Here is a 25,935-nt window from a genome sequence, read left to right as displayed (position 1 = left end):
AGGTTCCCTGCTGGTTTTGTCCTTTATTCCAGTTGCCAAGTACTGAGTCGTCACAGTAGAGCATTAGCAGCTAGAGAAGGGAAAGCCCTGTTAGCTCATCCAGCCCCTTCTCCTAGGGGCCAGTGCAGGATCCTTCCTTACTGCGCTTTCTGGGACCTTTGTCCTTCCTGTTGTCGGCTCCCTCTTCCCGCCCCCGGTCTGTGTTTTGGCCGGAGCTGACAATAAGGTGACTGGTTCATGCTCTTCTTGGACTTTAAGTTTCTTGAGCTGAGGATCTTGACTTCTGTACAGGGCTCAGCAAGTTTTCTCTCCCCAGCGCCCCTATAATTAATACTGCTGCACTTGTTGGTGCATGCAACACGCTGCCGGTCCCTGCCCCAGACAGTTTACACTAGCAGGATGGGGCGAAGCCCAAAAGAAGGGTTAGCTTTGAGTTAGGTACAGTAGAGGGTTTTATTTGGTCCCCTGAGGTCCTGGTGGAAGGACTCAGAGCTTGCCCCATCGATGTTATAGGGTATTCAGTCCTGAAGCTGGAAAGCTTGGGTAGCGCCGCCTTCCCTCCCACTCCTTTAGCTGCCTGTCCTATCTCCAGGCCTTCCAAGGACGTTGGTCTGAGATTGGGTGTGAGTGTGTTACACTCTGAGAGCCCCATTCACCCGGGCTGCGTGGAGCCACTGTCCTTCCCCATGAGTGTCACCAGCTGAGTGTCCTTTCCCTCCCCTCGACCCCCAGGGCTGGAGCCTGAGATCCAGAAGCTAATCGCCAAACACAAGCAGGAGATCAAGAAGCTGAAGATGCTGCACGAGGCAGAGCTGCTTCAGTCAGATGAACGGGCAGCCCAGCGCTACATCCGCCAGACAGAGGAGCTGAGGGAGGTCCTGGAGCGGGAGAAGGAGGAGCAGGGCCAGCGGGAGAGGGAGCTGGCCAGGAAGCGGTATGTAAGGACCCAGAGGAAGGGCTAGAGTTTCACACTGGATCCTTCCCATCTGCTTCTGATCCGTGTGGGAGTCAGAGGGGTGGGGGGAGATAATTACCCCTTGGCTGGATGGGCAGTTGCAGCTTTGCCTCAAGCCTTCATGTGTCCCGCCCACTGGGATAAACTAGCACCCGTTGGCCAGACACTTCCAGTGCCCCAGCCGGAGAGGAGCTGCCAATATCCCAGCAAGGGCTCCCCACCTCCCGCCTTAGCCTGCATCCTGCTGGTGGATGTCAGCTGCAGAAGTTCCTTCCCCACATGGGCAGCCACCCCCATCTGCCTCAAATGAGAGGCGCGGGCAGCTAGCCCGGAAATGAATGCTTCCCGCAAAGCTAGAGCGGCATAACGGGGCTGGGGCGTTGCTGGGGGAGGAGGGGCAAGGGGCCCTGCAGATCCGAGGCCCACTGCTACCCTCGGAACCCCAGAGGGACAGCGCTGCGAGGGCGGGTGAGTTCCCGGAGCCGTCCTTCCCCCACCGCAGGTACGAGAAGCACCTGGAGCAGGAGGGGCAAGCACTCCAGCAGCAGCGCCGCAGGCTGTACAGCGAGGTAGCCGAGGAGAAGGAGCGGCTCAATCAGCAGGCGGCCAGGTGAGAGCAGCCCAGTGCAGAGATGGGTCTGGGCTCCGGCTAGGCCTAGAGCTTGGGCATCTGGCTCTCTCTCTCGCCACCCAGGCTGCTGGAGGCGAATGCCCGTGCCTGGCCATTACCAGCCCCCTGGTGAAACTGGGGTTCTTAGCCTCTTCCCTGATCAAGGGACTAGCTAAAACCATATTGTTAGTCCAGAAAGAGTGTGAACCTTTTAGGCCAGATCCTGTCTCCACCAACCCCCATGTCTCTCAGGGGCTGTCGTTCCCACTGGCATCACTCCTGGCTTTGGTGGACCCTGCAGCCTGTGCCGTGGGGCGCAGTCTCTCCATGCGGTCGCAAGCACGCTGCAGGAAAGGGCTGGGAGAGCAGCTCAGATCCTGGTTGGTGGGGCTTGGAGGAGAGGTCAGCTGTGAGGTTCTTCTCAGGGTGCTCCCCGGGGAGTGGAGATGGCTGGTTCTTGCTCCCCGGGTTTGTGGAAGCAGAATGGCTCTGCTAAGCCAGCTGCTGTTTCCTGTCTGGAATGGTGTGGGAGCCGACGGCCCAGTCTGACTGCAGTGAGGGATCTCGTGGAGGGACGAGCATTCCTGGGCCTAGGAGTAGCTGGGCTGGCTTTTCACTGGGGAGCTTGTGCTGTGAGAGCTGGAAGGAGCCAGGGTGGGCCACAGACTCCTGGTGAGAGTCCTGGTGGGTCCACTAGGGCTGCCAGGTGGCTGGGCCATGGGTTGGCGAAGGGCATTGTGATGGTGATCTGACAGCGCTGACCTTGCGTCCCACAGGCAGAGAGCGGAGCTGGAGGAGCTGAGGCGGCAGCTGGAGGAGAACAGCTCCATAGTCACCAAGGCGCTGAAGGAGGAGTACGAAAAGGGGAAGGAGGAGCAGGAGAGGCAGCACCAGGTCTGCCCCCCAGCCCATGCGCATGGTCTCTTCCTGGCTCTAGCCGGGGACAATAGAATAGCCCCGTGGGTGCCCTGAGGCTGGCCGTGTGAGCAGTTTGAAATGAGCTGCACCCCACACTCCTGTCAGCCATGGGGTGCAGAATGGACACCCACATTCCTGCATTGGGTGCAGCTTGCCGGGCTGGTCCAAGCCCCCTCTCAGCAGTGTGGATGCCTTTCCTCCCCATGTGCTGGGTGAAGCAAACTGCCCCCCTGGAGCAGGGGCTGGGCCTTGCCTGGGGAAGTCATGGGGCTTTCTGGCTGTCCAAGGGTGCGTGACGCTCCCTTGAGCAGGTTTCTCACCCTACTGTTCCCTCTTGCAGGCGGAGGTGAAGGTGCTGAAGGACAGGCTGGAGATTGAGAAGCAGGCGTGGGAGGCCAACTACATGAAGAAGGAGGTAACGGCGCACTTGGCTGCAAATGTGGCTGTTGTATAAATTTAGATGGAATATGTGGGCCCAAAGAGTCAGTGTTAACATGACCCAGTCACTGTCCAGCATTAAACAGTGCCGGTCCGGGGGCTGGTACCTAGAGACCAGAGCCTGTTTAGCGCCATGGCAAACACACCATTCAACAGCCTTTTCGCCTGTTAGTAACGGTACAGAAAAGAAGAAAAAACAGTGAAAGCCTTTGGAATATAAAGGGTTGAGTAAAGCTTTCAGTTTGACAGCCCTTGTTCCCTTTCCCTGTAGCTGGAGAGAGATTTTTAGAAAGGCCCCCCCGCTCCCCTCCTTGTCTGACCGTCTCTTAGATGGTGTTAAAGATGGTGGTAATCTTTTTGGGAGAAGGAATTACTTTAGTGAGTGGGCTGGAGCTGGTGCTGCTGTTAAAGTCCGATCCCATTTCCTAGAGGACAAGACAAAGACCCACAAAAGGGGAAAGAGAAGAACGGCGATGAGAGAAAATGCAGCTTCAGTCTCTGGTGTTAACTCTCACTTGCAGCCTCGCTGCTGAAAAGACCCAGGCCCAGCTCACGATCTGATCAGCCACCCTGAGCCCTGGCAAACTTGTACCAGCGATGGGCCATTTAGGACCTTGCATTTCACTGCCTTTCTTGGTCACAGGCTCGCAGCACTGTTGCAAAATATACTGTCTTGGCTGGCTAAGCCAGACGCTTATCAGACAGAAGGAAAAAGAAGGGAGATAGACAAGAGAAAAATAAAGTGGGAAAGAAAACACCAGGTGGTGGGAGGAGTGAGACAGTCTCACATCCCAGATCGTGGTCAGGACTCAGCTGGAGCCAATGGAGGTGGTGATGTCACCTGGGCCCCCCTCTCTAGCCTGGTCTGCTCAGGATGTCTCTCAGGATTAGGAAGAAAAAAGTCCAGGGTCCCAGGAGATGGCAGCGGTGATAACCCTGATGGCAAAGCTCACGACTTCCCCTTCTTTCATTCAGCCAGTGCTACAGTAGCCCCCAACCCCGAGTCACTTCTGGGGGACCTCAAAAAAAAAAAAAAAAAAAAAGTGGTGGGTGGGGAAACCCATCCCCTTGTTCTGTTGGCCTGATTTCCAGCACACCAAGGTGGTTCATAATTTCTGGTCTCATGTTGTTCTTGTTTATCAGGCAGGATCTTAACGCAGCCCTTGAGGTGTAGCAGAAGCCTTTTGGTTTGGGATGATTATCTGTCTTCCTGTTGCACCTTTCCCCATCAGCGTTTGTTGTCTTGGTTATTGTGACACCATAAGAACTTTCAGTCACTTTCCACAGTTGAGCTCACAGGGTAAATGTGTAGGCCTAGTTATCACAACAACTCCTCTCTGAGGCTGCCGTCCCCCCATGGGAGCTCAAGTCTGCATTGTAATTGGATCTCCTGCTGCCTGACCCCATGTCTGACTCTGTCCCCAGGAGGCCTGGCTGCTCTCCCGGGAGCGGGAGCTGAAGGAGGAGGTGAGGAAAGAGCGGGACAAAGAGATAGAGCTGGTCATTCAGCGCCTGGAGGCCGACATGTCGTCTACCAAGGAAGAGTGCGAGAGGGTGGCAGAAAACAGGTAGGAAGGGGCCAGGTGGCCATAGGGATATACTGAGCCTGTGTGAGTGAGCCCTGGTGCTTCTAGGCCCCCAACCCAGTCATCTGGCATCTCTGTAGCTGGGCCCACCTCTCCATGCCAAGAACATGCTAACTGGAGTGTGGGAGGATGCCCCGGGCTCCATACGTCAGTGGAGTAGAGCAGGGGTTCAGTGAGTCTGGGGGGCTCTGGAGTGCCCTGACCCAGGAATTAAGGCACACAGTAGTAAGCAATGAAAATAAGCTCTCTGGTACTCGTGTTTGAAGAACTGTTTCACTTACGCTTCATGGTAAAGGCCTAGTTTTTCTGAACCTCAGCCTGAAATTGTGTGCCTGATTTGTGCGTGCACTTATCATGAGTTCTTGCGTCTCCGGCTGGTGTGCATCGAATGATTTGTGTGTGTAAAAGCCCAGTTTGCACCTTCACTCACAACTTTGCACACCCAGTTGGGCACACAGTTGTGTGTGCAGTTTGAACACTGTTAATTTTGGGGTGAATAGGTAGCATGCCTGAAGGTTTGCACCATCGAGTGCTGAATGACAAAGCAGATGCTTCCCTGCTGAAAACTTTTAGTGGCACCCATCCACACCCATGGCTGGGAAGGGGTTAAATAAGCTAGGCGTGATTGCAAATGACCTTCCATAGCTGTTGGGCAGGCCCCCTTTATACAGGCCCAGCATATGGTTCCCACAATGCCATGCAGGTGGCTGAGGAGGCCACCTATGGGAATGAAAGCTGTCTTCGTTTGACCTCCTTCACAGAGCTCTGAAATGCCTTCTCCCCCTCCCCCCAGGTAACCTGACTCCCTTTCGGGCCTTATTTGCCCAGCATCCTTGCCTGCCCCATACCCTCAAACCCTGGGACATTCTATGTAGTTTAAAAGTGGGAAATTGAAAAACGATGAAAGGAAGGGTTTTTCCACCCAATGTGTGGTTAGCCTTTGGAACCCACTGCCATAGGAAGTTAAGGCCAATAATTTAACAAGATTCAAAAAGGGATGGAACATTTCTGTGAACAACAAGAACATCCAGAGTTACCAGAATTACATCTTTGGGACAGGGATATGAAACTATCTGTTTAAGGGTGTAAGCCGATCTCTAACCATAGAGACCAGGCTGAGACCAATGTGGGGTAAGATTATCCCGGATCTACTGCTGTGGGGCTCTTCCACCTCACGTCTGGTGCTGGCTTGCGATGGGAAATGGGGCTGGATGGGCCTCGGCTCTAATCCAGGCTGGCTGTTCCTGTGTTTTCCCCCAGGATCAAGAGGGTCCGAGACAAGTACGAAGTGGAGCTGCAGGAGCTGGAGAGGTCTGAGCGGAAGCTGCAGGAGCGCTGCAACGAGCTGAAGGGGCGGCTGGCTGAGCTGGAAGGCGAGAACATGCACCTGCAGGGCCTAGTGAAGCACAAGGAGCAGGAGGTGGAAGACATCAGGAAGGTGGGTGAGGGGCAGGCTGTGCACTCGGACTGGGCAGGAGCACTGCCACCCAGGTGTGTTGGATGCTCTTCAGTGAGCTACCCCTCTCTCTTCATGGTGCCCTGGGGTAGCACTGAGCTCCCCAGGGATGCTCTATGCCCATCAGAGCACCTAACTTCTCCTCTCCCCTGCAGGTGAAGGACCAGCTGGCCAAGGAGAGGAGCAGCCTGTCGGAAGTGATTCGCCAGGAGTTTGCAGACAGACTGGTGGGGACAGAGGAGGAGAACAAGCGGCTGAAGGTAGAGATGTCAGAGATGAGAGCCCGCCAGCGCTTGGAGCTGGACAGGATAGCACGGGACAAGGACGAAGAGCTGGAGGAGGTTCATAAGAGGTGAGGGCTGAGGGGTTTGGCCTCAGCAATTGCAAGGCTGGGGCTTGGGGGCAGCTTGAGCCCCCGGCCTGTGTCACGTATGCAGAGTTGACCCACGTCACATGGGGTCCCAGCACTGCATTTTCTAACGCATGCCTGCCTGCGTGGAGCGGGCCGTGGGTCACCGTGGCTAGCTACCTGCCTGTGCTTTCTGCAGCACTGTGCTGATCCCTCTGGGCCCAGTGGTAGCTCTGTGGCACCGGACGTACAGGCCTCTGCCCTGAGAACCACAGGAGCTGCTCCTTTGCTGGCCCAGCTAGGGGGACCTTCAGCAGCTCTAGCTGGTCTGGTGCTGTAGGTGTTCCTGCCAGGAGAGGGCAGAGGAGTGCGGACATGTGCACATACATGCCGCAGCTCGTTGTGATTGTCCAGGAGCGCTGGGAGCAACTGAGTTATACCCGGCCTACGATCGGCTCATATCAGGTGCTGCCGTGGATATTGCCAGGCCACCCCTGCAGCAGACCTGGCTCTGTAGACCTAGTGTGCCAAATATGGCAAAGCAGAAGCACTGAGAATCTGGCCTGAAAGGCAGAGAAGAGCGGATCGGTCGGTGATCCTGCTGTCAGGGAAGGTGGGGGATTCTAACGCAGAGCCCTCAGCTGTGGGGAGGGGAAGGTGGAGACTGCACCATGAGGCCAGGTGGGAGGGGGGCTGGATGTTTCCTGGCAGGCAAAACTGGGGCGAGGGGTTCTTGACCAGCAGCGTGGGGTGGAGCATTGCAGTGACATGAACTCCTGGGGCTCGCTGTGGGCATCATCCTTCACGCTGTGTGGCTTTAAGTGTGCTGAGGACCCCGCAGGTACCTGGGGAGGAGTGGGCCCTGGGAGCGGTATGTTGGTGTCTGCACACAGGCTGTGTGACTGCTTCAGCCTCTCTGAGCGTCCCCTCCTCCCCACTGCCTGGGCCTGTCTCTGCCTCTTGTGTTCTTGATGAGGGAGGATGGTCTTGTGGTAAGGCACAAGACAGAGTCAGGAGATCTGGGAGCAGCTCCTTGCTCTGACACTGACATGCTTGTGGCTCAGGGTGAGACACTTCCCCTCTCGGCCTGCCGGCTTCCCCACCGTGCATCCAACAGGATGAGCATTGGTGACCTCCCTGCGGGGCCGAGGCTGCTGCAGAGACCACACTCTGGTCCTAAGGTGACACAGTCCAGTTCTCTCTGCTACATACAATCTCTGGGAAAGGTCACCCCAAGTTGGCGCTAGGAAGGCTGGTGCAAAGGGATGCTGAAGCCAAAAGGGCTGTGATAGGCTGCTGGCAAAGTGACAGAGCAGTGCGGCTAGCACCTGAAAGAGCCTGGAAAGGAAAAGCAGTATTAGGGTTCAAGTCATCTCAATGCATTTGGGGTAATTTCAGCACAGTGAGGTCGCCATCTCCTCCTCGGCATTGGTAGCTTGATCCAGGCCCCCAAACTGCTTCATGTCATAACAGGGAGCAAGGGTTTTATTAATGTCTGATCCCCGACACCCCTCGTCAGCGCAATAGGCTCGATGAGTGTTTTGCAGGGGCACGTGAGTCCCAGGAGAGGAGAGGGACCGTTGTCACCTCGCCAGCACCTGTCACTGGCCGCTGCTGTGCTGAATCCCAGCCGCATCAGGTGTTCAGCACGGCCGTCGGGGCGTGAGGGGCTGAGCCGTGTCTCCTTTGTCTCCGTGCAGAGTGAAGATGGCCATTGTGAAGAAAGAGGAGACCGTGAATATTCTTCGGAAACAGTATGAAGTAAGTGTCCCTGCAAGCAGGAGCTCTGGTGCTGGGGCAGGGTCTCTGGCACCGGTTCTGTCCCTCCTTGTTCCCCCTCTGCCACGTGTCTAACCTCGGCTCCCTCTCCTGTCTTGTTGTGTGCTCCAGGCAGCTGTGAAGCGGGCAGACCACCTGGAAGCCGTGCTAGAGCAGCAGCGAAAACAGCTGCTGGCTACTAACTAGCAGCCCAGCCGCCAAGGTGCTCCCATTTCCCAGGAAGTTGCACATTGTGGGTCTGTGCTCCGTGTGCGCGGGGTTGGAATTGGAGTCTCCCCCTCCTACTGTGCTGTTCTCTTGTTACAACTTCCGTTACTTGTGCCTCAGCCTGACCCCTTGCTGGAGAAGACTTCCCATGCTCAGGCTTCTCTGTGGTATTTTAACAGTAAACTGCGTGCGTGTTTCTAAAGTCCATCTGATCTGTGGTTGCTGGGGAGAAGGGCAGGTGCCATGCAGTTGCTGAAAGGACGTTTGACTCCTTTACTGAGCAGCGTCTGGGTATGCACCAGGGCATGCCCTCCCGCTCTTCATCAGCGTGGGGCCATGCCCTGGGCCTCCACCTAACACCTGCTGCTGCTGATCCCAGGGTTTTTCTCTTGGTCAGAGGCAAGGGATTAGTGTGATCCAGTCACTCTGGCTGCCTGTGGTGAATGAGGCTCATCCGCACTTCGCAGCAAAGGGCTAGAGGGATGGAGCAAAGCTTTTAGTGGGCAGTGCTCTTTCTTCCTACCAGCAGAGCTGAGCCAGCCCTAGCCCCCTCTGCTCTCCCTACGCACACACGCCGAGCCGGGTGGCGACTTCCATTCCTCGTTCATGGTACACTTCTGGGTGTGGCCACTGTCCACAGACAGCTGTACTGAGCCCATGGCAGTGGGGGTGGGTAAGCTATGACTAGCCCATTGGTGATCAGCAGAAGCCCTGGGTTAATTGTCTCCGATCAGGGCTGTGCTTTCCAGCCTGGCGATCCTGCTGGCTGGTACACAGACCATGCACCTCATCCAGCCATCAGTGCTCGGTTAACACTAGCATTTCAACTGCATTGGTCATGAAGTCCCGAGCTAAGACACTGGGCGATGGCAGTGGTGAGGCAGCACAGAAGCAGCTATCCTGTGCCAAGAGAGAGGTATTCAGTCCCCAGGCTTCAGTCCACCACTTGCCACTAGCACGACCCCCTTTCATAACAGGGGCCCTGTTGCATAAATACGCTACCAAAGGAACCAGGAATCAGAAGCCAGGTCCTGCTGCTTCAGCATGTCAGGCCAGATGGCTGATACAGCCCCCTCCCAGGGTCTCATCCTCTGTCTCCATTCATTCCAGCGCCTCCCCCTACCCCGGTCTCCTGCCTGCAGCAGTGGGAAAGCAGGGGGCTCGGCCATTACGGCTAATGGTGCCAGGATCTGCCAAGACAGCGGGCCGGGCTCTGAGCAATGTTTGCTGGGCCCTTACAGCATTACAGGAGGCATTCTCATTGTTACACTAGAACCTCAGAGTTACGAGCACTTCGGGAGCGGAGGCTGTTCGTCACTCTGAATGAAATGTTCTGGTGGTTCTTTCAAAAGTTTACAACTGAACCTTGACTTCATACAGCTTTGAAACTTACTATGCAGAAGAAAAATGCTGCTTTTAACCATCTTAACTTAAATGAAACAAGCACAGAAAAAGTTTCTTTACCTCATCAAATCTTCTTTAAACTTTCCCTTTTCCTAGTAGTTTACATATAATACAGTACAGCACTGTATTTGCTTTATTAATTGATTGATTTGGTCTCTGCTGCTGCCTGATTGCGTACTTCCAGTTCCAAAGGAGGTGTGTGGCTGACCGGTCAGTTCGTAACGCTGGTGTTCATAACCCTGAGGTTCTGCTGCACCTGCTCTTCTGAGAAGCAGGGTCCCCTGGGATGCCGCTCAGACTTCACCATGGCTGGGAACCTGCTGAGAGAGACCCGTTGTGTGGACTGTTAGAGCATTGGCGTGTGTTGACTGGCACTTGCTCCGGGGCCTCCTAGGACTAGGATGGGTTTTTCACCCCCTTTTCTTACCTCTTATTTATGCTCTGCTGACTAAGGGAATCCTGCCCATAGCCGACTTGTGAACTATTGGCAACTACCCCTGAGCTGGTTACGACCATCCAAGCGTTGTCAGTGCTGGGAGCAGGGCGTGATCTGGGGAGGAGCAGGGAACTGGTTAACAGCAGACCTCAGTCCACTTGCTGTCACTTCTCTTCTCTGTACCTCAATTTCTCCATCCGGATGATCCCAGCTTGAAAAGCACATAGGGATCCTGAGGCAACAGGTGCAGCCCAGGTGCTCCTTGTTGCTTCTGCCCCTGGAGGATGACATGACATTTCCAGGAGCTTTTGCCATCCAGCCAGGGTCTCACTCTGTCTCCAGATCCCTGGCTGGGTGGGGAAAGCTCCAGGAAATGTCATGCTTCAGCCTTGGGTCCGTTTCCTCCCTGGCAGGAGCTCACCATCTGGCTCACCTTGGTTCTCAGGCTGTGTGGCCGGCTGGTGTATCCTGGTTCTCTAGCCTAGGGAAACAGGACATTGTTCCTAGGCTGAGCTGATGTTTTTCTTTCATACAGGCCAGCTACTGGGAGGCGCCGCTGCTGAGTTAATTCACTGGTGGCCTTGGGCTGCTGGTGTTTGGAAAGCTGGGCTGCTTCTCTTGTGTCTGTTCCAGGAAGGTGCTGAGACAATGGGGGAAGGAAGGCATGGAGGAACTCCCTGAAATAACTTCCATGCCTTTACTTCTCTTAGCTTGATGGGGACTCGATGCTGCTGGATCTGCCACGGCAGGGAAGCTGAGGCCCAATCCTGCATGATGCTGGATGCTCTAAGAAGGCAGTGGGAATGGAGGGTGCTGAGCATTCCTAGGAGGGGACCCTGATCAGGGATGGGAAAGGGTAGCCCCCATGTTGACAAAAGGGGGGTGCTACTACCCCTGAAATGGACCTTTACTGGTTCCCGGTGGAGAAGATTACTGTCAAACCAGTGAAAAAGGTCCACAATAATTATCTTCACTACACAGCAGTTTATTGAGAAGGAATTACACAAGCGGTAAAGGGTTATATTAAGCACATAACTCCTGTGTTAGATATTAAGAGCGACACATTCCTCTTAACGAGTCTCTCTTTCACAAACAGGCCCTGCACTAGCCTCATGCAGTTTTTGCTTGGCAAACAGAGAAGATGGTTACCATTTTATAGATGGCTTCTTCTCTGCCGGACTGTTATTCTCAGCCCTCTGGTCTGTCTCCAATTACCTCGAGACAAGGCCTTGTGCCCTGAGATCCCTCTGGCTCACAGTCCTACTCGAGCCCACGGAGCAGAGGTTTGGCTGCTCTGTCTCGCAGCTTTGCTTCTTCAAGCGTCAATTAAGGAATCCAAACCACAGTAATTTATTTTGCTTGATTCTTACTCTTTCTCCTCAGAGGAGTCACATGCCTTAAAAGCATGCCCAGGGGGTGTGTGGTGACTAATTTTACCTGATTAGGATTTTTAGAAGGGGCTAGGGGGTGGTGGTGGTACCGAACGAAGATCACCCGACGTTTACTCGCTCATCTGTTGTTCACTGGCTCTCCTTGCTGTAAGGTCACTACAACCAAATCAACTTGTGCTCCATGCTGGAACTTCCTACATGTGATATTTACTTTCGCATGGGCCCGTATTTGCCGACCAGTAGGTTCAGTATTGATTATACACGCAGACTTTGCCAGTCCTTTATCAAATCTGCTTAAAGGGACCCTGCTCCCAGGATCCTCAGCAGCCCTTCAGCCATGTTTACGACATGTTAAGTTATACTCACGCCATTCATTCAGCCCGGCCACACCAATTTGGCACCATCCCAACAGTCCCCCATTCGATATTCAGTTACCAAAGATAATTGTAATATTGCATCAATCATACCTGCAGTTTGTACACTAACTATTCGATCATGTGTCTCCTTTTCTGGTTTCTGTAAAACTTAAAGCATTATTTTACGATGATTCATAGCATAATCCAACAACTCAATCTTATAAATTTTCCACAAAGCTTGTATTTCCTTATATTGCTTACACATCTGATATCCACAACAGAAACATAAAACGAATAATACGGCAGTTCCAGAAATCCAAAATAACATTGACCATTCAATTCCATTCCATGTTGTGACCTGACATACAAAATCATACCAAGCACACATTTGAGATCTTATTTTTTCTACAGCTTTTTCAACAATTTTCTACTTTCGAGCAAGCATGCCTTTTACAGATATTATTAGTTTAGTTGACCATTGTATTTGGTCCAGTGTGCCTTGGTTAGTTTGTATCTCCATATCCCAATCTGTATCATTCCACTCTATTTCCCCCAAATTTGGCAATGTTAATCTAGGGCGAGTCATAAAGGTTTTAGTCATTTGAGGGTGCTATTGATATTGTTTGTACTGGAAATGAGTTATATCTCCACTAGTGCACCACATCCCTTGGTCCATAAACTGGGTTTGGTTGCTTATTGTTACATTACCCTTTTCCTTTCGATGCCAACATATATCTTGGTTTATTTCATATAGTCCCCACCAACCATTTTTCCATGGTAAATTCGTGGTGAGGTTACCTCCTTTCCGTTCCAAATTCCAATTTCCTTCGCACCCGCTCAGGTATCTGTTTTCTAGGTGGGAATACGAATTCAGGAGTCCTCATAGCTTGACCTGTCATTAACTGAAAAGGTGAATACTTCCTTTCAGTTTGTCCCAGGGCTCTCATGGTCATCAGGAGTGTGAGTAAAGCAATTTCCCAGTCTCAGCCTTGTGTTTGAATTTGCTTGGTCAAGGCTGTTTTTATTTCTCTATTCTTCCTTTCCACTTTTCCTGCACGCTTTGGGTGGTAGACTATATGCCATTTTTGTTGGATTCCCATAATTAATAATAATGCTTTTACCACTGTCCCAAGATATACCTAAGTATTCAACTTCTTGTTGTACCAGCTGTGCCTTGTCCCAGGATAATTTAAAGCCTGTGTTCTCCCCTACTGCCAGGACCAGCTTAGTTCGATGTTTACACTCCTCCGGGGCAACGGCTATTATCGGTATGTCATCCACATAAGAAGTAACCTGTGGCTTATCCAAATCAGGGAGCTGAGCCCACACCCTTGTCACGTGTGCATGTGCTGTAGCTGGAGCATTATGGTACCCATGGGGACACGTTGAAATGTCAACTGTTTGTTCTGGAATGTAAAAGCAAATTGAGGCTGACTCTCAGGGGTCAATGAAACGGCAAAGAAATAGCACTATCCAATACAGAGAATCATTTAGCAGCTGCCGCTATTTCACCCAGTATAGCTGGGAGATTAGCTACTGCTGGTGCCATCGGGACTATAGCTGCATTGATGTTTCTATAATCAATTGTGAGGCCCCACTTTCCGTCCGCTTTCTGCACAGGCCAGAGCGGAGAATTGTATGGACTTTGGCACTCCCCCACCACTTCTTGTTCCTTTAAATTCTGTAGCAATTCTTCTATATGCGGAACAGCTTCTGCAGGACGGGAATATTGAGGAACAGGTTTTACAGATTTTCCTACAATTTCCACTGCTGCATGTTGCCCCCAGTTCGGATTTCTTCTTGGCCCACACCATAGGGAACTCTTGTGTCCAGTCATTATCGGGTAGCACCCAGCTTCTGTGGCTTTGCAAGCTCCTTTCCTTAATCGTCCTAAAATCACCAGCTCGCTCACAATCCCTGTCTCCCCTTTCCACAGCCAACCTCCTGCCAGATCAGTTATCCATTTCTCCTGCTGTACCACATCTGCACCTAAGACACCATTTTCAGTCATGCTGTTACAGACCACTGTATCTGTCCAAAACTTAGTGTCCTATCACCCATGGCGGCAGGTTTTTCAATAAAATTCCTTTCACTCCTGTGCCCTGAAAGCCAAATAAAGGAATATTCTGTCCTTTCTGCACATCCTCCTACACCAATTTAATCAGAGTTGCCTCCGCTCCAGTATCAATTAATACTAGCAACTGTTGTATGTTTCTTCCTGCCCCACTTCCATGTAAGGTCTACCAGTTACATGGGGCTGCAATTTAGCCACTAATGTCCAATCTTGGGGGCAGGAGTTGCTAAGGGCGTGGCAACCCTACTGAGATGTGGAGCTACCCTGCCGGGAAGCTGCCACATCCATCTGAGCCAATTCCTGGGATAACAAGCCGTAAGGGCCTACCAGATCTCCCGCACCTGTTCCCACAATCTCAACAGCCCTAGCCCTGGGCTGTGGTGCAGGCTGTGACGTGTTCCCTGCCAAATCATTCACAGCATTTAACAGAACCTCTAAACGAACCATATCTGCTCCTTTCTCCTGGAGTAAAGCCCATATCTGTGCTCACACTGATCCTCCACTGGACCCATCATGTCCTTTGTTGGGTTGTCCCATTCCATGTTCCATACTAATGTGATTAGGACCACTGTAGCCTGCTCGGTTGCTGTAAGAAACCTCTCTGATTGCCTTCTGGGAGGAGCCACTTCTGCTTACCACCTTTTCTGCGCCTCGGGTCATTTTAATCAATCTAGCCTGATCCAACTTCTCTTGAGATCCTATAAACACTTTAATAGGTTCCCTTAAGCCATCATATAACAAATGTTACTTGCCCTTCCTCCATATCAGCTAGAGAACCTGCTAACAACAGGCTAGCACAATAAGCCATAACTGACTCTCCCTTCTCCTGATGAATCAGCGAAACTGCCTTTCTTAACTCAGCAGGGGTTAAGAAATAGCGAGTGATCCTCTGTACTGCAGCCTCTCTGTCCTCTCGATTTGACTCCATTTCAAGCTCTGCTAACACTGCAGCCATTCAGCCATGTTTAAGTCATGTCAAGTTATGCTGTGACGTTCCCCTCTGGTGTTATCAGGACCGGTGATCTGCTAGGTCACTCCTATCCTTGACTCTGGGAGCCAGCCTTACCCTGCTCTGCTGTGAGAGCCCCCACTCCTGGGCTGTTCTCAAACAGCCTCTGGCATGTCAGCTGCTCCCAGCTACTTGCAACCGAATGACACTAGCCAATATCTCCGGTCCCAGACACAACCCTTGGAACCTCCGTCTTGCAGTGTCCAGTTATGCCCGCTGGACACTGCAAGCTTATAGGAGTTCATCAATTTAACAAAGAAATTTATATGCACCAGGCTTGTTCTCCCAAGGGGAGCCTCTGACACACTTCAAACCAAACGCTCTGCTTCAGGTCAAATAAACAGATCCATTAACTGTAAAAGATAGATTTTAAGTGATTATAAGTCAAGGCACAACAAGTTGGATTTGGTCAAATGAAATAAAAGCAAAATGTGTTCTGAGCTGATTTTAACACTTGCAGTGCCCTTACAAGCTTAGATGCTTCTCATCATAGGCTGGTTGCTCTTCAGCCAGGCTCTCCCCTTTGATCAGTGTTTGAGTCACTTGGTGGTGATGTCTGTAGATGGAGGTGGAAGAGAGAGAGAGAGCATGGGAAACGTCTCTTTTATCATGTTCTTTCTTTCCTCTTGGCTTTGCCCCCTCCCCCTTCAGGGCCAGGTGAGCATTACCTCATCCCAGTCCCAAACTGACCAAAGGAAGGGGGTGACTCACTCCAGAGTCCAGACAGATCCTTTGTTGTTGTCGAGGCCAGTGTCCTTTGTTCCTGTGAGGCTGGGCTGGGTTTGTCCCATACATGCCCAGATGAAGTGTGAACTACCCCTCTTCCTGGAGAGTTTTGCCTGGGCTTGTTTTAAGACAGGAGGGCACATTTTCAGCCTCATAACTATGTACATGAAATTACAAGCTATAACATCACTATCACAACAATGCTCAGTGCATCATGAGCCTTCTGAAGACACCCACCATGGCAAACTTTGCACTGGATACCACACAATCATATTATAAGGATGAACATAGGGGTGCAGGGTGTTCCCCCGAGATACAGAGTGTCACATATGCTCACACCGTTCATTCAGTGTGGCCACACTAATGTGGCACCATCCCAGACAGGCCATAGAGGGGGAAGGGGATGTGAGATGGATGGCAAGGTACGGGAGGGGCCTTTCCCAGCTCCAAGAGGGGCCCCTGGCTCTCCTGGTTCCCCACTGTGTTCTTGTTTGCATCTGTCCCATAGCCTGTTAAAGGTCAGAAGTCAATTGCTAGCCTTGAACATAGCCCCCTGCCAGTGAGTCAGCCCTGGGATCACGTGTGAGCATGGGAAGCCAGTGCCTGTGCCGGGAAGGAGGGAACTGGGGCTGTGTTCTCTGTCTTCCCTCTGAGAGCAACCAAGCTGCCTTGCTATGCGTTAACCACGCTGCCTGGTGCTCTGCGGCCAGGACGGCTCCTCCAGGTCTGGGGGCAGTTACTGACCATAGTGGAGAGATGCAGAGTGGGGACTTTTCTTCTGTTCCTTTACCACCCTCCCCACTCAACGGCAGCGGTATAGCAACCCGCAGCTGCACCGAGAGCATGCTGGGAGTGCGGCCTCCCTGGGGTCCCTGTCCCCAAGTCCTGCGGGCCATGCCCCAGCCAGGATTCCCACAGGGTCGGTCTGAGAGGGCATCGGGCAACAACCTGTCCTTGGCTCAGGCCTGGGTGCTGCTGACCCAGGAAGCAATCCCCCCTCCCCTGCAGCGTGTGGCCCTGAGCATGTCTTGCTCAGCTAACTACCGAGTTCTCAAGACGCACCCAAGTTTCCTAGCGAAGAGGCTGGCGCTGGCCTGTCTCATTGGACTAACCTCCATGTTCTGTTTTGATAAAGGGCACTTAAAACAGTCTAAACAAACAGCCTTGGGGAAATCCAGCAGTCTGGAGGAATACAAACACAGTGAGTACATAAAGCTGCCTGGCCCTCACAGGCAAAGGCCCTCCTCCTTGTCTCCAGGGTGCAGTTGTTGTTACTGGTATGGTGCAGGAGAGCCCGGCTGCTGCTGGCTGATAAGACATCCTGTGTATGCTGTAGCTGGGGTTTCCGTTGCGGGCTGCACTGAACGATCCACCCACCCGTAATTTCCAGTGCAACGAAAGGTGCTTCAGAGACTGGTCCACAGAGACACGTCCCAGGGCTGGAAAGAGCTCTCCGTGATCAGGCAGCGCTGCTGAAAGGTGCGAAGGCAGGGAGAAGGCCCCAGGCAGAAGCAAAGAGCCAGTCTCCAGCCCTGCAGAGTCTTGCGAACCAAGAGGCTGGCGGGAAGGCTGAGAAGTGGATGAGGCTGGGGGGATGTGGGACGGAAGCTAACAGAAGGGAGGGGGCTGGGTTGGAGGTGGCTAGGCAGCCAGTGAGATGGTCCACGGCTGGGTGGGTCGGTGAACAGGAAGCCACATCTTGCATAGCATGGAGTTCTCATTGCAGATTCCTAGAAACGGTCTCTCCCCCTTCCCCCTTTCTGTGCTGCCCTCTCCTGGGATCCTTTCCAGTCTGGACAGAGCTGTCCGCTCCACGTCCTATCCACCTGATCTCTCTCCAAAGGGCTCTCTGCTGGCAGAGCTGACTTGCTTCAGCCTCAACACTGCCTGGGGTCCTGGAGAGGTACGAGCGGAGCGGTACGAGGTGGGGGGGAGATGAGGGATCCAGAGGGGCCGCTCAGGGCTGTGTGCACGAAGAGGCCCACCATGGGGGTGGACAGCGGCTGAGCTGGGTTCATGTGTCTGCACCTGATCCACAGCTTCCGTGGGGCCACGAGGAACGGCTGCGTTGCCCAGATCCTGCTCCGGCACCTACTGGTGCCTCTGTGCCAGCCATGATCTGCTGTGCCCTGCGCTGGGCTCTGCTGGGTGCTGTGACCCTGGAGTTTCTGTACCAAGCCAGGACCTACTACAGCCAGGGGAGCTTCCCAAGTTTCTTCTACAGGTAAAGACCAACCACGCGCTCTGTTCTTGGAGGGCTCTAGCCGCTAGGAAGGCGACACAGTCCCTGCCGTGGATCTCCTGTAGCTCAGCATGTGGACACCAGCGATGGGAGCAGCAGAAATGCGAGGCTAGGGAGACGCATTCTGCTGATCTGGGGGGATTTCCCTGCCTTGGGGGCTCTGCCAAGCTGCCCCTGCCAGCGGTGGCGTCTTGCCCTTGCTCACATCTTTGTGCCAATATTGTGCCCTTGGAACTTCCTGAACGGCAGGTGGATAATGATGAGCAAACCCGGGGGGACACCCCCCCCAGTGACTTTCCCTCTACCCCTCTGGCTGCGTCGGTGTGGGAGCCGCCTGGGCCAGAGGAGCAGGGTGACGGGCTCTGGGGCGTTGGCTGTGAGGCGGTGCCGCAGGCCAGGGGATTTTTGCTTTTGAAGCAAACCAACCCCCGGCTCCTTTGTGTGCATTCGCTCACTGCCCTGAATGGCAGCTGGGGATGAAGCGTTTGCAGGGCGGGGGCTGCTGCGATGCAGGAACTTGAGATCCTGGGTGCCCAGCACCTTCCCACTCAGAATCCCAGCTCCCTACGCCAAGGGGAGCGAGGGTCCTGGCCGGGAGGGTTCACGGGCCCCTGCTCCCCCTTCTGTCTGCCCTACAGAGCTGGATGCGATCCCGACTCCCCTGGCCTGCCTGTGCCCCTCCCCTCAGCTGGGCTGCTGCCCTGCCGCTGCTGGATTAGTACTGGTGTCTGTCCTTATCTCTCATCCTCCCCTCTCAGGCATGGCTGGGCTCAGGGGATCAGTCACAGGATAGGGAGCTTTGCTTGTCTACTTGGGGGAGGGCTGGGCTGCTGGTGCTGGCCCTCCCACCTGTGTGCGCTCCGGGGTGGGGAGCTGTTCCCCCTGCTGTGTGTGTCAGGGTCTTCACGCACCAATCCAGCACCACAGGGGGTCAGGTCTATTCCCACACGGCCCAGGGAGGGTGCAGGGTTCTGGTCTGTGCAACTTCAGGGCTTTAACCTTTGAGGTGACCACACTCCCATGCCTGGGGGCAGAGCTGATGTGCAGGAATGGGGGCAGAAACAGGGGCAGAGCCTCCTTTAATGCCCTATTTCTTCCTGCGTAGCTGCCTTCATGTGGCACCGCTGGCCGTCACTTCCACAGGTGCCGTCCTGTAACTAGCCACGGTGGGCAAAGTCCCTAGCTACAGGGGCCAGCCATGCAGCCTCAAGCAGCAGGGCCCCACGCCCCCTGGGGGATCCTCCCCCAGATCGGGTCTGATGGACAGACACCTTGCCAGGCCAAGGGGGAACGCACTGTGAAACTGCTCTCTTCTCTGCCCCCTGCCCCACAGGGATCCTGTCGGAGCTCGCCAGCCCAGAGCCGGACCCATGACAGTGCAGACACCGGTGACCCCACTGGGCAGTAGGGCCCCCACCTCCACACTGCAGCTGTTCTTGGGGGACCTGTATGGCCGGGACAAGACGTACCAGGGCTCGGTATGCACCACCTTCTCCCTTGTGGGGGTGAAGCCTGGGGGCTCCAGGCCTTGGATTTGTTCCTGGAGGGAGAAGCGTCACTCCGTGGTCATGCACAGGAGGGTTGTGCAGTGCCAGTGAGGACAATGTCTGGCTCCTGCTGCCCTGCTCCCGTTGTCCCCCTTGGTGTCCTCTCATCCTGCAGCTCCAAGGGGCCAGAAGGGGCCAGCCTGAGCTCCCCTGTGTGGCTGCTCAGACCAGGGACCTCCTGGTTGTGTCTAGCGCTGGCCTCGAGCTGGGCTCATACAAAGACTCCCCCCCCCCCCCCCCGGGCAACATTGCCTCCTTTCCTGGTAGGCTCCCCCTTGCCCAGCTCCTGGCGTGGCTGCCTGGCTCTTCCTCATCCCCCGCTCTCGGGATTTGCTTTGCCAGAGGTGCCCCAGTGGCATCAGGAAGAGGATCGCGGGCACCAAGTTCAGCAGCATCTTCCTGGAGGCCATTCCAGTGCTGCAGTGGGCCCAGCATGCCTTGTCAGCTGAGTATCGACGCCTGCAGAGCTACGGGGGGGCCCACGGCTGGCAGGATGTCGGCTGGCCTGGTGAGAGCTCGCCCACAGCTCGTGGTGGGGTGTGAGGGGCGCACGGGGCCACGGGGGGAGCTGTCTGTCGCCCTGACAGCCGAGCACTGGCCTCTTGCTCCCAGGAAGGCTGGGGCCTGGCGCTGCCCTGTGGAGGCGACGCTGGGTAGCGCCTGGAGCATGTCAGCTGGGCACCCTGCTATGACACACGCTGGAGTTCCCCTTCTGCCCCCGTGGCTGGAGGTGAAGCCTGCCATGTGGTGCCGGGCACGTCGCCTGCCCCCCGGCTCATCTCCCCGCCCTGGTTTGTGGTTCCAGTTGTGAGGGACACGCTGACCCGTCTCAACGCGTCGGCCAACGGGCGCATGTTCGACGCCCGCCCCGGAGCTGCTGCAGGCGGCTCCCCCTGCGTCCGCTGCGCCGTGGTGGGCAACAGCGGCATCCTGAACGGCTCCCGGGCAGGGGCTGCGATTGACCAGCACGACTATGTCTTCAGGTGAGAGCTTGCCAGGGGGCTGGGCAGCGCAGTGGCGGGGTTCGTACCTGCCCCAGGTGAGAGCTCGCTGGGGGGGCTGGCTGGGCAGCGCAGTGGCGGGGTTCGTATCTGCCCCAGGTGAGAGCTCGCTGGGGGGCTGGCTGGGCAGCGGGGGGGGTCCTACCTTCCCTAGGTGAGAGTTCGCTGCTCTTCAGGATGGACTGACTCTCCCTTCCCCTCCTCACAGGACCAACGCGGCCCTCACCAAGGGCTTCGAAAGAGACGTGGGCCGCAGGACCTCCTTTTACATCTTCTCCACTAACACCATGATGAACTCGCTGCATAACTACGCCAGCAACGGTTTCCGCCAGTTGCCCCAGACTCCGGTGAGGGGACGCGCCTACCCCTGGCCATCACATGCTGATGACGCTGGCGAGAGCCCAGGTGTCTGAGGATCATGAGTGGGGAGGCAGTGTGGCCTAATGGATGGAGCACTGGACTGGGACTCAGGAGTCGGGGGTTCTATTCCTGCTCCAGCCACTGAGCTACTGTGTGACCTCTCTCCCTGTGCCTCAGTTTACCTATCTGCACAATGGGGAGAATGATCCTGACCTGCTTTGTAATGTGTTGTGAGATCTACAGATGAACATTGCAAAATTATTAATTTTATCATCTCACACACCGCTGTACTGATGCCCTGCACTCCCACCCCACAGCCCTTCAGGTAGTCCAACCCTGGGCTCCCCGCACAGCTCTGCTGATGCACTTCAATATTAGCCCTGTTGTGGGGCCGGTCCTGAGCCCAGGCTGCCAGGAGTACTGAATGACAGAAGCCAGCTCAATGCCAGGGGTGACTCTGGGCTCTTCTAGCCCCGGGCTGAGCACGGCTGCCTTGTCACCCCCCAGGTCAGGCAGCAGCAAACGAGGAGCCTAGCTGAGGGCTCCATAGGGAGGGGAAGGCAGTGCTGGGCCAGGGGCCAAGGCAGCGTTAATCGCCATATTCATTGCAACAGGAAACCAAGTACATCTTCCTCCCGGACCACGACCGAGATTACCTGCTGCTCCAGGCAGCCCTGACTAATCGCCCTGTCAACAGCGGCCCAGATGAGGGTGCTCGGTGAGTCCCGGGGCAGGGAGGTGGGTCCATGGTTTGCTTGGTTCCTGTGCTGCCCCAGGTCCATGATAATACACTCCAGGAGGTCTGAGCACCCACTGCCCACCACACGAGGGGAGCCGGGTGCCCCCAATTCATGTAATGCTTGGGAAGTGGGGGCCAGGTCCCATGAGGCACTGGCAAGGGGGCAGTGTCTGTTATGGGGGTCACTGATGGGGGAGGTGGGAGCCCCCAACTCTGCTTGCCCAGCATTTCGGAGCCTCTGCTCTCTGCCAGGTGCAGGACCAAGCTTCCCTGCCCCTGGTGCCCCGGGGTCCAGTCGCTATCCACAGGAACAGCAGCCTGCTCTGACGCTGCCGTGGTTCAGCAAAGGGGCAGCAGGAGCCCCAGCCGAGCCCGCTCCTTGGTCATAAGGCGTGAATGGCTCTGGGTCTCTGTGAATGTCTGCGGAGCCGGGGGCGGGGGGGGGGGGGGGGATGCTGAGCTGGGCAGGCCATTGCTCTGCTCCGACCCTGCAGCTTGGACAGGCTGAGGACATGCCCATGGGGAGTCCCTTCGGGCCGGGTGGATTCTCACACCCGCTTTCGTCTTCTCCCCACAGGCCGGAGCGATACTTTGGGAAAGACCTGCGGGCGGAGAAGTTTAAGATGTTTCACCCAGATTTTATCCGCTACGTCAGGAACCGGTAATGATCCTGTGTCGGAGCCTCTGGCTGCAAGCGCTTCCCGGGGCCCTGCACTGCCATGGCGGGAGGGCTGGATGGATTCAGGGCCCTGCAGCCCCCAGAGCCCTCAAGCGGTGCAGAGACAGAGCCTTCACCCCTGGGGAGGCAGAGAGAGAGCCCCTGTGCTCCAGCTGATCTGAAGGGCCTGTGTGGCTGGCTCCCAGAGGAGCCATCGGCCAGAAGACAGGTAACTGCAGTGGCGGGATCCTCTGGCCCAGCTCCCTTGGCGGGATGTCCCAGGTGGGGTGCTCCGCTGGGTGAAGGCACGGTCCCCACCGTCCGCTGTAGTCGCAGCAATGATGGTCTCTTCCCTCTTCTCTCCTACCTGGTAGGTTCCTCCGCTCCAGCATTTTGGACACCCCGCTGCGGAGGCTGTACCGTCCCTCCACCGGGGCAGTGATGCTGTTGGCTGCCCTCCACACCTGCGATGAGGTAGGGCCGGCTACTGACCTGCTCTGGCCACTCTGCCCTGACCACAAGGCAGAAGCTGCCATCTGCTGGTCCCAGGGCACACTGCCAGCCTTAGGATGGGAGGGACTTGGGTCATTTCCTTGCATCCCCAGCCCCTGCGGTGGACTCCTAGAGGGACAGCATCCCGTCTGTGCTGCGCCGGCTGCTTCCACCGCTGCAAGCCGCGCTCCCTGCAGCCTCGCTCTGGAGCCTGCAGGTCTAGCCCATGTGCCTTGCTGGGCACCCCTGTGTTCCTTGGGCTGCGCTCTTTGTCCCGCTGCGGTCCGTGCCCGCTGGTGGATGCGCTGCATGGGCACGGTGCGTCAGCCCTGCTCAGAGCTATTTCCCTCGTCTCTGTGGCGATAGCTCTGCCCCCGCGGGTGGCACTCACGGTGCCCGGGTCCGGCCATGCAGCACTAGTGGGTGACGCATCGCTCCTGCAGGGCTCCTGCCCGGCTCGCTTAGCTGGGAGCTGCAGGAGAGTTTTATCTGCACATCCCCAGTGGGTGCAACAATCTGCCCCCCCCCACCACTCCCAGGAGCTGGCAAGACCCTCATGAGGGTGACCTCTGCGCCCTCCCCCCACCCCGCGCACACACACACGGGAGCGGGTCAGGTGAGGCCCATACACCGCAAGCAGCAGGTTCCCTGATCAGGTTCTGCTCCACATCTCCCGTTAGAGGGCTGAGGGGTCGGGCATTGTTTTGGCCCCTCCCCAAGTGGGATCTTAGGCGGGGTCTGTGCCTGGCTGCTCAGAGCTCCTGGCAGGGTCTGGCTAACTCCTCCCCCTCTCCCAGGTGAGCGCCTACGGGTTCATTACCTCCAACTACCAGGCCTACTCCGACCACTACTTTGACCGGACGCAAAAGGCCCTGCTGTTCTACGCCAACCACGACCTGTGGCTGGAGATGAGGCTGTGGCAGAAGCTGCACCAGAGCCGGCTCATCACGCTGTACACGAGAGGCTGAAGGTTGGGACCGTGCTGGGCCTGGACCCCTCTGCGGGGCAGAGCGAAGGGACTGACGCGCCAGCTTAGGCCGGGACCTGCCGGGTGGGGCACTGGAAACAAACTGTCTGTCAAGCGTGAAGCTGGGTCCTAGACCTCGGAGAAGGAAAAGCCCCATTGGACTGTCCAGCCTGTCACCCCTAGTTGCTTGGGGAAGGGTCCTCCTGCACTGGGCAACGCTGCCCACAGCCGCCTGCCAGCCCCCCAGCGGTTCCTGCCCAGAGCGGAGTCGTCACCTGACTGACTGCCCTTGGAACAAATCCAGGCTGTTGCTTTCTGGTGGGGGGAGGCGAATGGGGCTGAATGCAGCTGCGGGGGCTACGTAGCTTGCAGAACAGCTCGCGAGAAGGCAGCTGCATGGCAGCCGTGATCCAGGAGAGCCTTTCGCTGGGACTGAACTGGTGCCGTGAGCAGGCCTCTGGGCTAGAACGCTGCTTGCTGGGTCTCCAAGTGTCCCTCCCTGCTGCTGCTGCTGAGAATTGCCTACTACAGGAGAGTGCCTGGCCCCACCGGCAGGGAGCCCTGGCATTCGAACTCCCAGGCCTGAATAACCGGGGAATGGGGGAGATGGGGCTGTGCTAAGTCCCATTACAAAGCAGGGTGACACCTCTGGCTCCTGGATTGTCTGTCCCCACATTTCAGCCAGCATTGGGACTTTGTCTAGCCTCTGGGGCCGCTCTAGGGGAGAGATCCCAGCACTCCAGCAGCTGGGGTGTGGCATGAGTCCCTGCTGCTATACAGAGAGCGTCCCTCTTGGAGCCAGAACTCTGGATGGCCATTAGTCCTTTGTCTAACCAATAGCCCCCCTTCTCCCCCAGCGAGCCCCATCCTGAACCACCAAAGAAAGGTCCTCTACCCACTGTGACGAAGTGGGACTGTTCTTAATGTTTCCTCTCAATAGTGTGGGGGTGCCTCAGTTTCCCCTAGGCAGTTCTTAAGTATCTAGGGGATGGAGTAAGGGTGTATGATCATTGCAGAGCCGTAGAGGGCAGGTGTGTGCAGGGGTCTGGACACAGGGAATGGCCAACACCCTGTTTCCTGGCAACTGATGGCCTGGCCCTTCCCCCCTGCAAGGTGAGAGCTAAAGGGTTGGAGAACAAAGAGATCAGGTGCCCTTCTGGCCGGGGACAGGGAAGGGGCTGGAGGGAGTTTGTTTGAGGCTGGCTGGGGTCATGGAGTGAAGTGCAGATGTGGTTGTCTGGCTCACTGCCCCCAAAATGGACCCAGCTGAGGGGTCCGGTTCTCTACACCTACAAGCTCTGTGTTAGACCATGTTCCTGTCGTCTAATAAACCTCTGTTTTACTGGCTGGCTGAGAGTCACGTCTGACTACGGAGTTGCGGGGCAGGACCCTCTGGCTTCCCCAGGACCCAGCCTGGGCGGACTCGCTGGGCGAAGCGCACGGAGGGGCAGAGGATGCTGAATGCTCCGAGGTCAGACCCAGGAAGATGGAAGCCGTGTGAGCTGTGTGTCCTGCAGACAGGCTGCTCACAGAAAGGAGACTTCCCCAGAGTCCTGACTGGCTTCGTAGGGAGCAGTTCCAGAGCATCGCCCAGGGACTCCGTGACACCCACCTGAAAGGAAGGGCAGTCTGAGAGCCAGGGATGTTCCAACTCAGGAGAATTGGCTAGGTGCCGTTCCTTCTGTGCCTCAGTTTCCCCATCTGTAAAATGGGAGTGGGCACTGTTTGTTAACAATGGACTCTGCTCCCCTCTGGCAGCAGGGCAGGGCTGGCACTGCTAACTCACAGCTGGGCACCGGGCTGGGCTACACAGCTGGGAACAGAGCCTTCGCCCACCCTCCCTTTCTGACAGGACTGAGCTGCCCTGGCGTCCGCAGAGCAGAGCCAGGCTGCACCAGCTGCCCTTCGTTTCAGCAGCATTAATCAGAGCTAACTCCCCTAGTGCACCCTGGATGCTGCAGGCTCTGAATCAGTAAATCATGTGAAATCTGGCGTGGGGGTGGGGGAAAAACAAGTCCCAGCCTGCTGGGAGTCAGCCCTTGCATGGCCAAGGAAACAATCCCAGGGCACCTGCCCCTCCTCACCCCGGTGCCCTGTGCTCCCCCCCAGCGCCCTGTGCTCCTCCCCCCAACCCTGGGGCTCTGTGCTCCCGCCCCGGCTCTGGAGACACAGCCCCAGGTGCTGCTGAGCTCCATGCACAGAGGGGAAGGGCAGGCTGCCAGGGCACAGGAAGGT

The 25,935-nt window shown here is 55.9% G+C and overlaps 2 protein-coding genes across 12 annotated transcripts in view; both read left to right on the top strand.

Annotated features, from left to right (window-relative positions):
• The window catches only part of CEP131 (centrosomal protein 131), a 38,055-nt gene extending 20,484 nt beyond the window's left edge, over positions 1-17,571 (top strand). For 5 of the 10 annotated variants that reach the window (XM_073311024.1, XM_073311020.1, XM_073311021.1 and 2 more), the window contains 10 exons: positions 733-934; positions 1,458-1,565; positions 2,342-2,459; positions 2,824-2,898; positions 4,347-4,489; positions 5,768-5,945; positions 6,119-6,315; positions 8,013-8,073; positions 8,203-8,293; positions 16,830-16,897. In XM_073311024.1, the coding sequence (XP_073167125.1) occupies positions 733-934; positions 1,458-1,565; positions 2,342-2,459; positions 2,824-2,898; positions 4,347-4,489; positions 5,768-5,945; positions 6,119-6,315; positions 8,013-8,073; positions 8,203-8,277 (1,157 nt within the window). In that variant the 3' untranslated portion in view covers positions 8,278-8,293; positions 16,830-16,897. The other 5 variants (XR_012154831.1, XM_073311019.1, XM_073311023.1 and 2 more) reach the window with 5 other exon arrangements.
• LOC140897854 (alpha-N-acetylgalactosaminide alpha-2,6-sialyltransferase 2-like) lies at positions 17,400-25,047 on the top strand. Of its 2 annotated transcripts, XM_073311028.1 has the most exons (10): positions 17,400-17,597; positions 17,734-17,918; positions 19,270-19,414; positions 19,826-19,991; positions 20,289-20,466; positions 20,693-20,831; positions 21,459-21,562; positions 22,161-22,244; positions 22,616-22,715; positions 23,531-25,047. In XM_073311028.1, exons 1-10 carry the CDS (start codon positions 17,403-17,405, stop codon positions 23,699-23,701), a joined length of 1,467 nt encoding a protein of 488 aa, XP_073167129.1. In that variant the 5' UTR covers positions 17,400-17,402; the 3' UTR covers positions 23,702-25,047. The 2 variants fall into 2 exon arrangements, 1 of the variants encoding a protein (XP_073167129.1); XR_012154832.1 differs by lacking the exon at positions 23,531-25,047 and having other exon boundaries at positions 22,161-22,470; positions 22,616-22,702.
• Positions 25,048-25,935: the final 888 nt, after the last annotated feature.

This window comes from Lepidochelys kempii, chromosome 14 (assembly GCF_965140265.1).
Source record: "Lepidochelys kempii isolate rLepKem1 chromosome 14, rLepKem1.hap2, whole genome shotgun sequence".
In the NCBI taxonomy this organism is placed as follows: domain Eukaryota; kingdom Metazoa; phylum Chordata; order Testudines; family Cheloniidae; genus Lepidochelys; species Lepidochelys kempii.
This window is presented reverse-complemented; position numbering and strand designations above follow the sequence as displayed.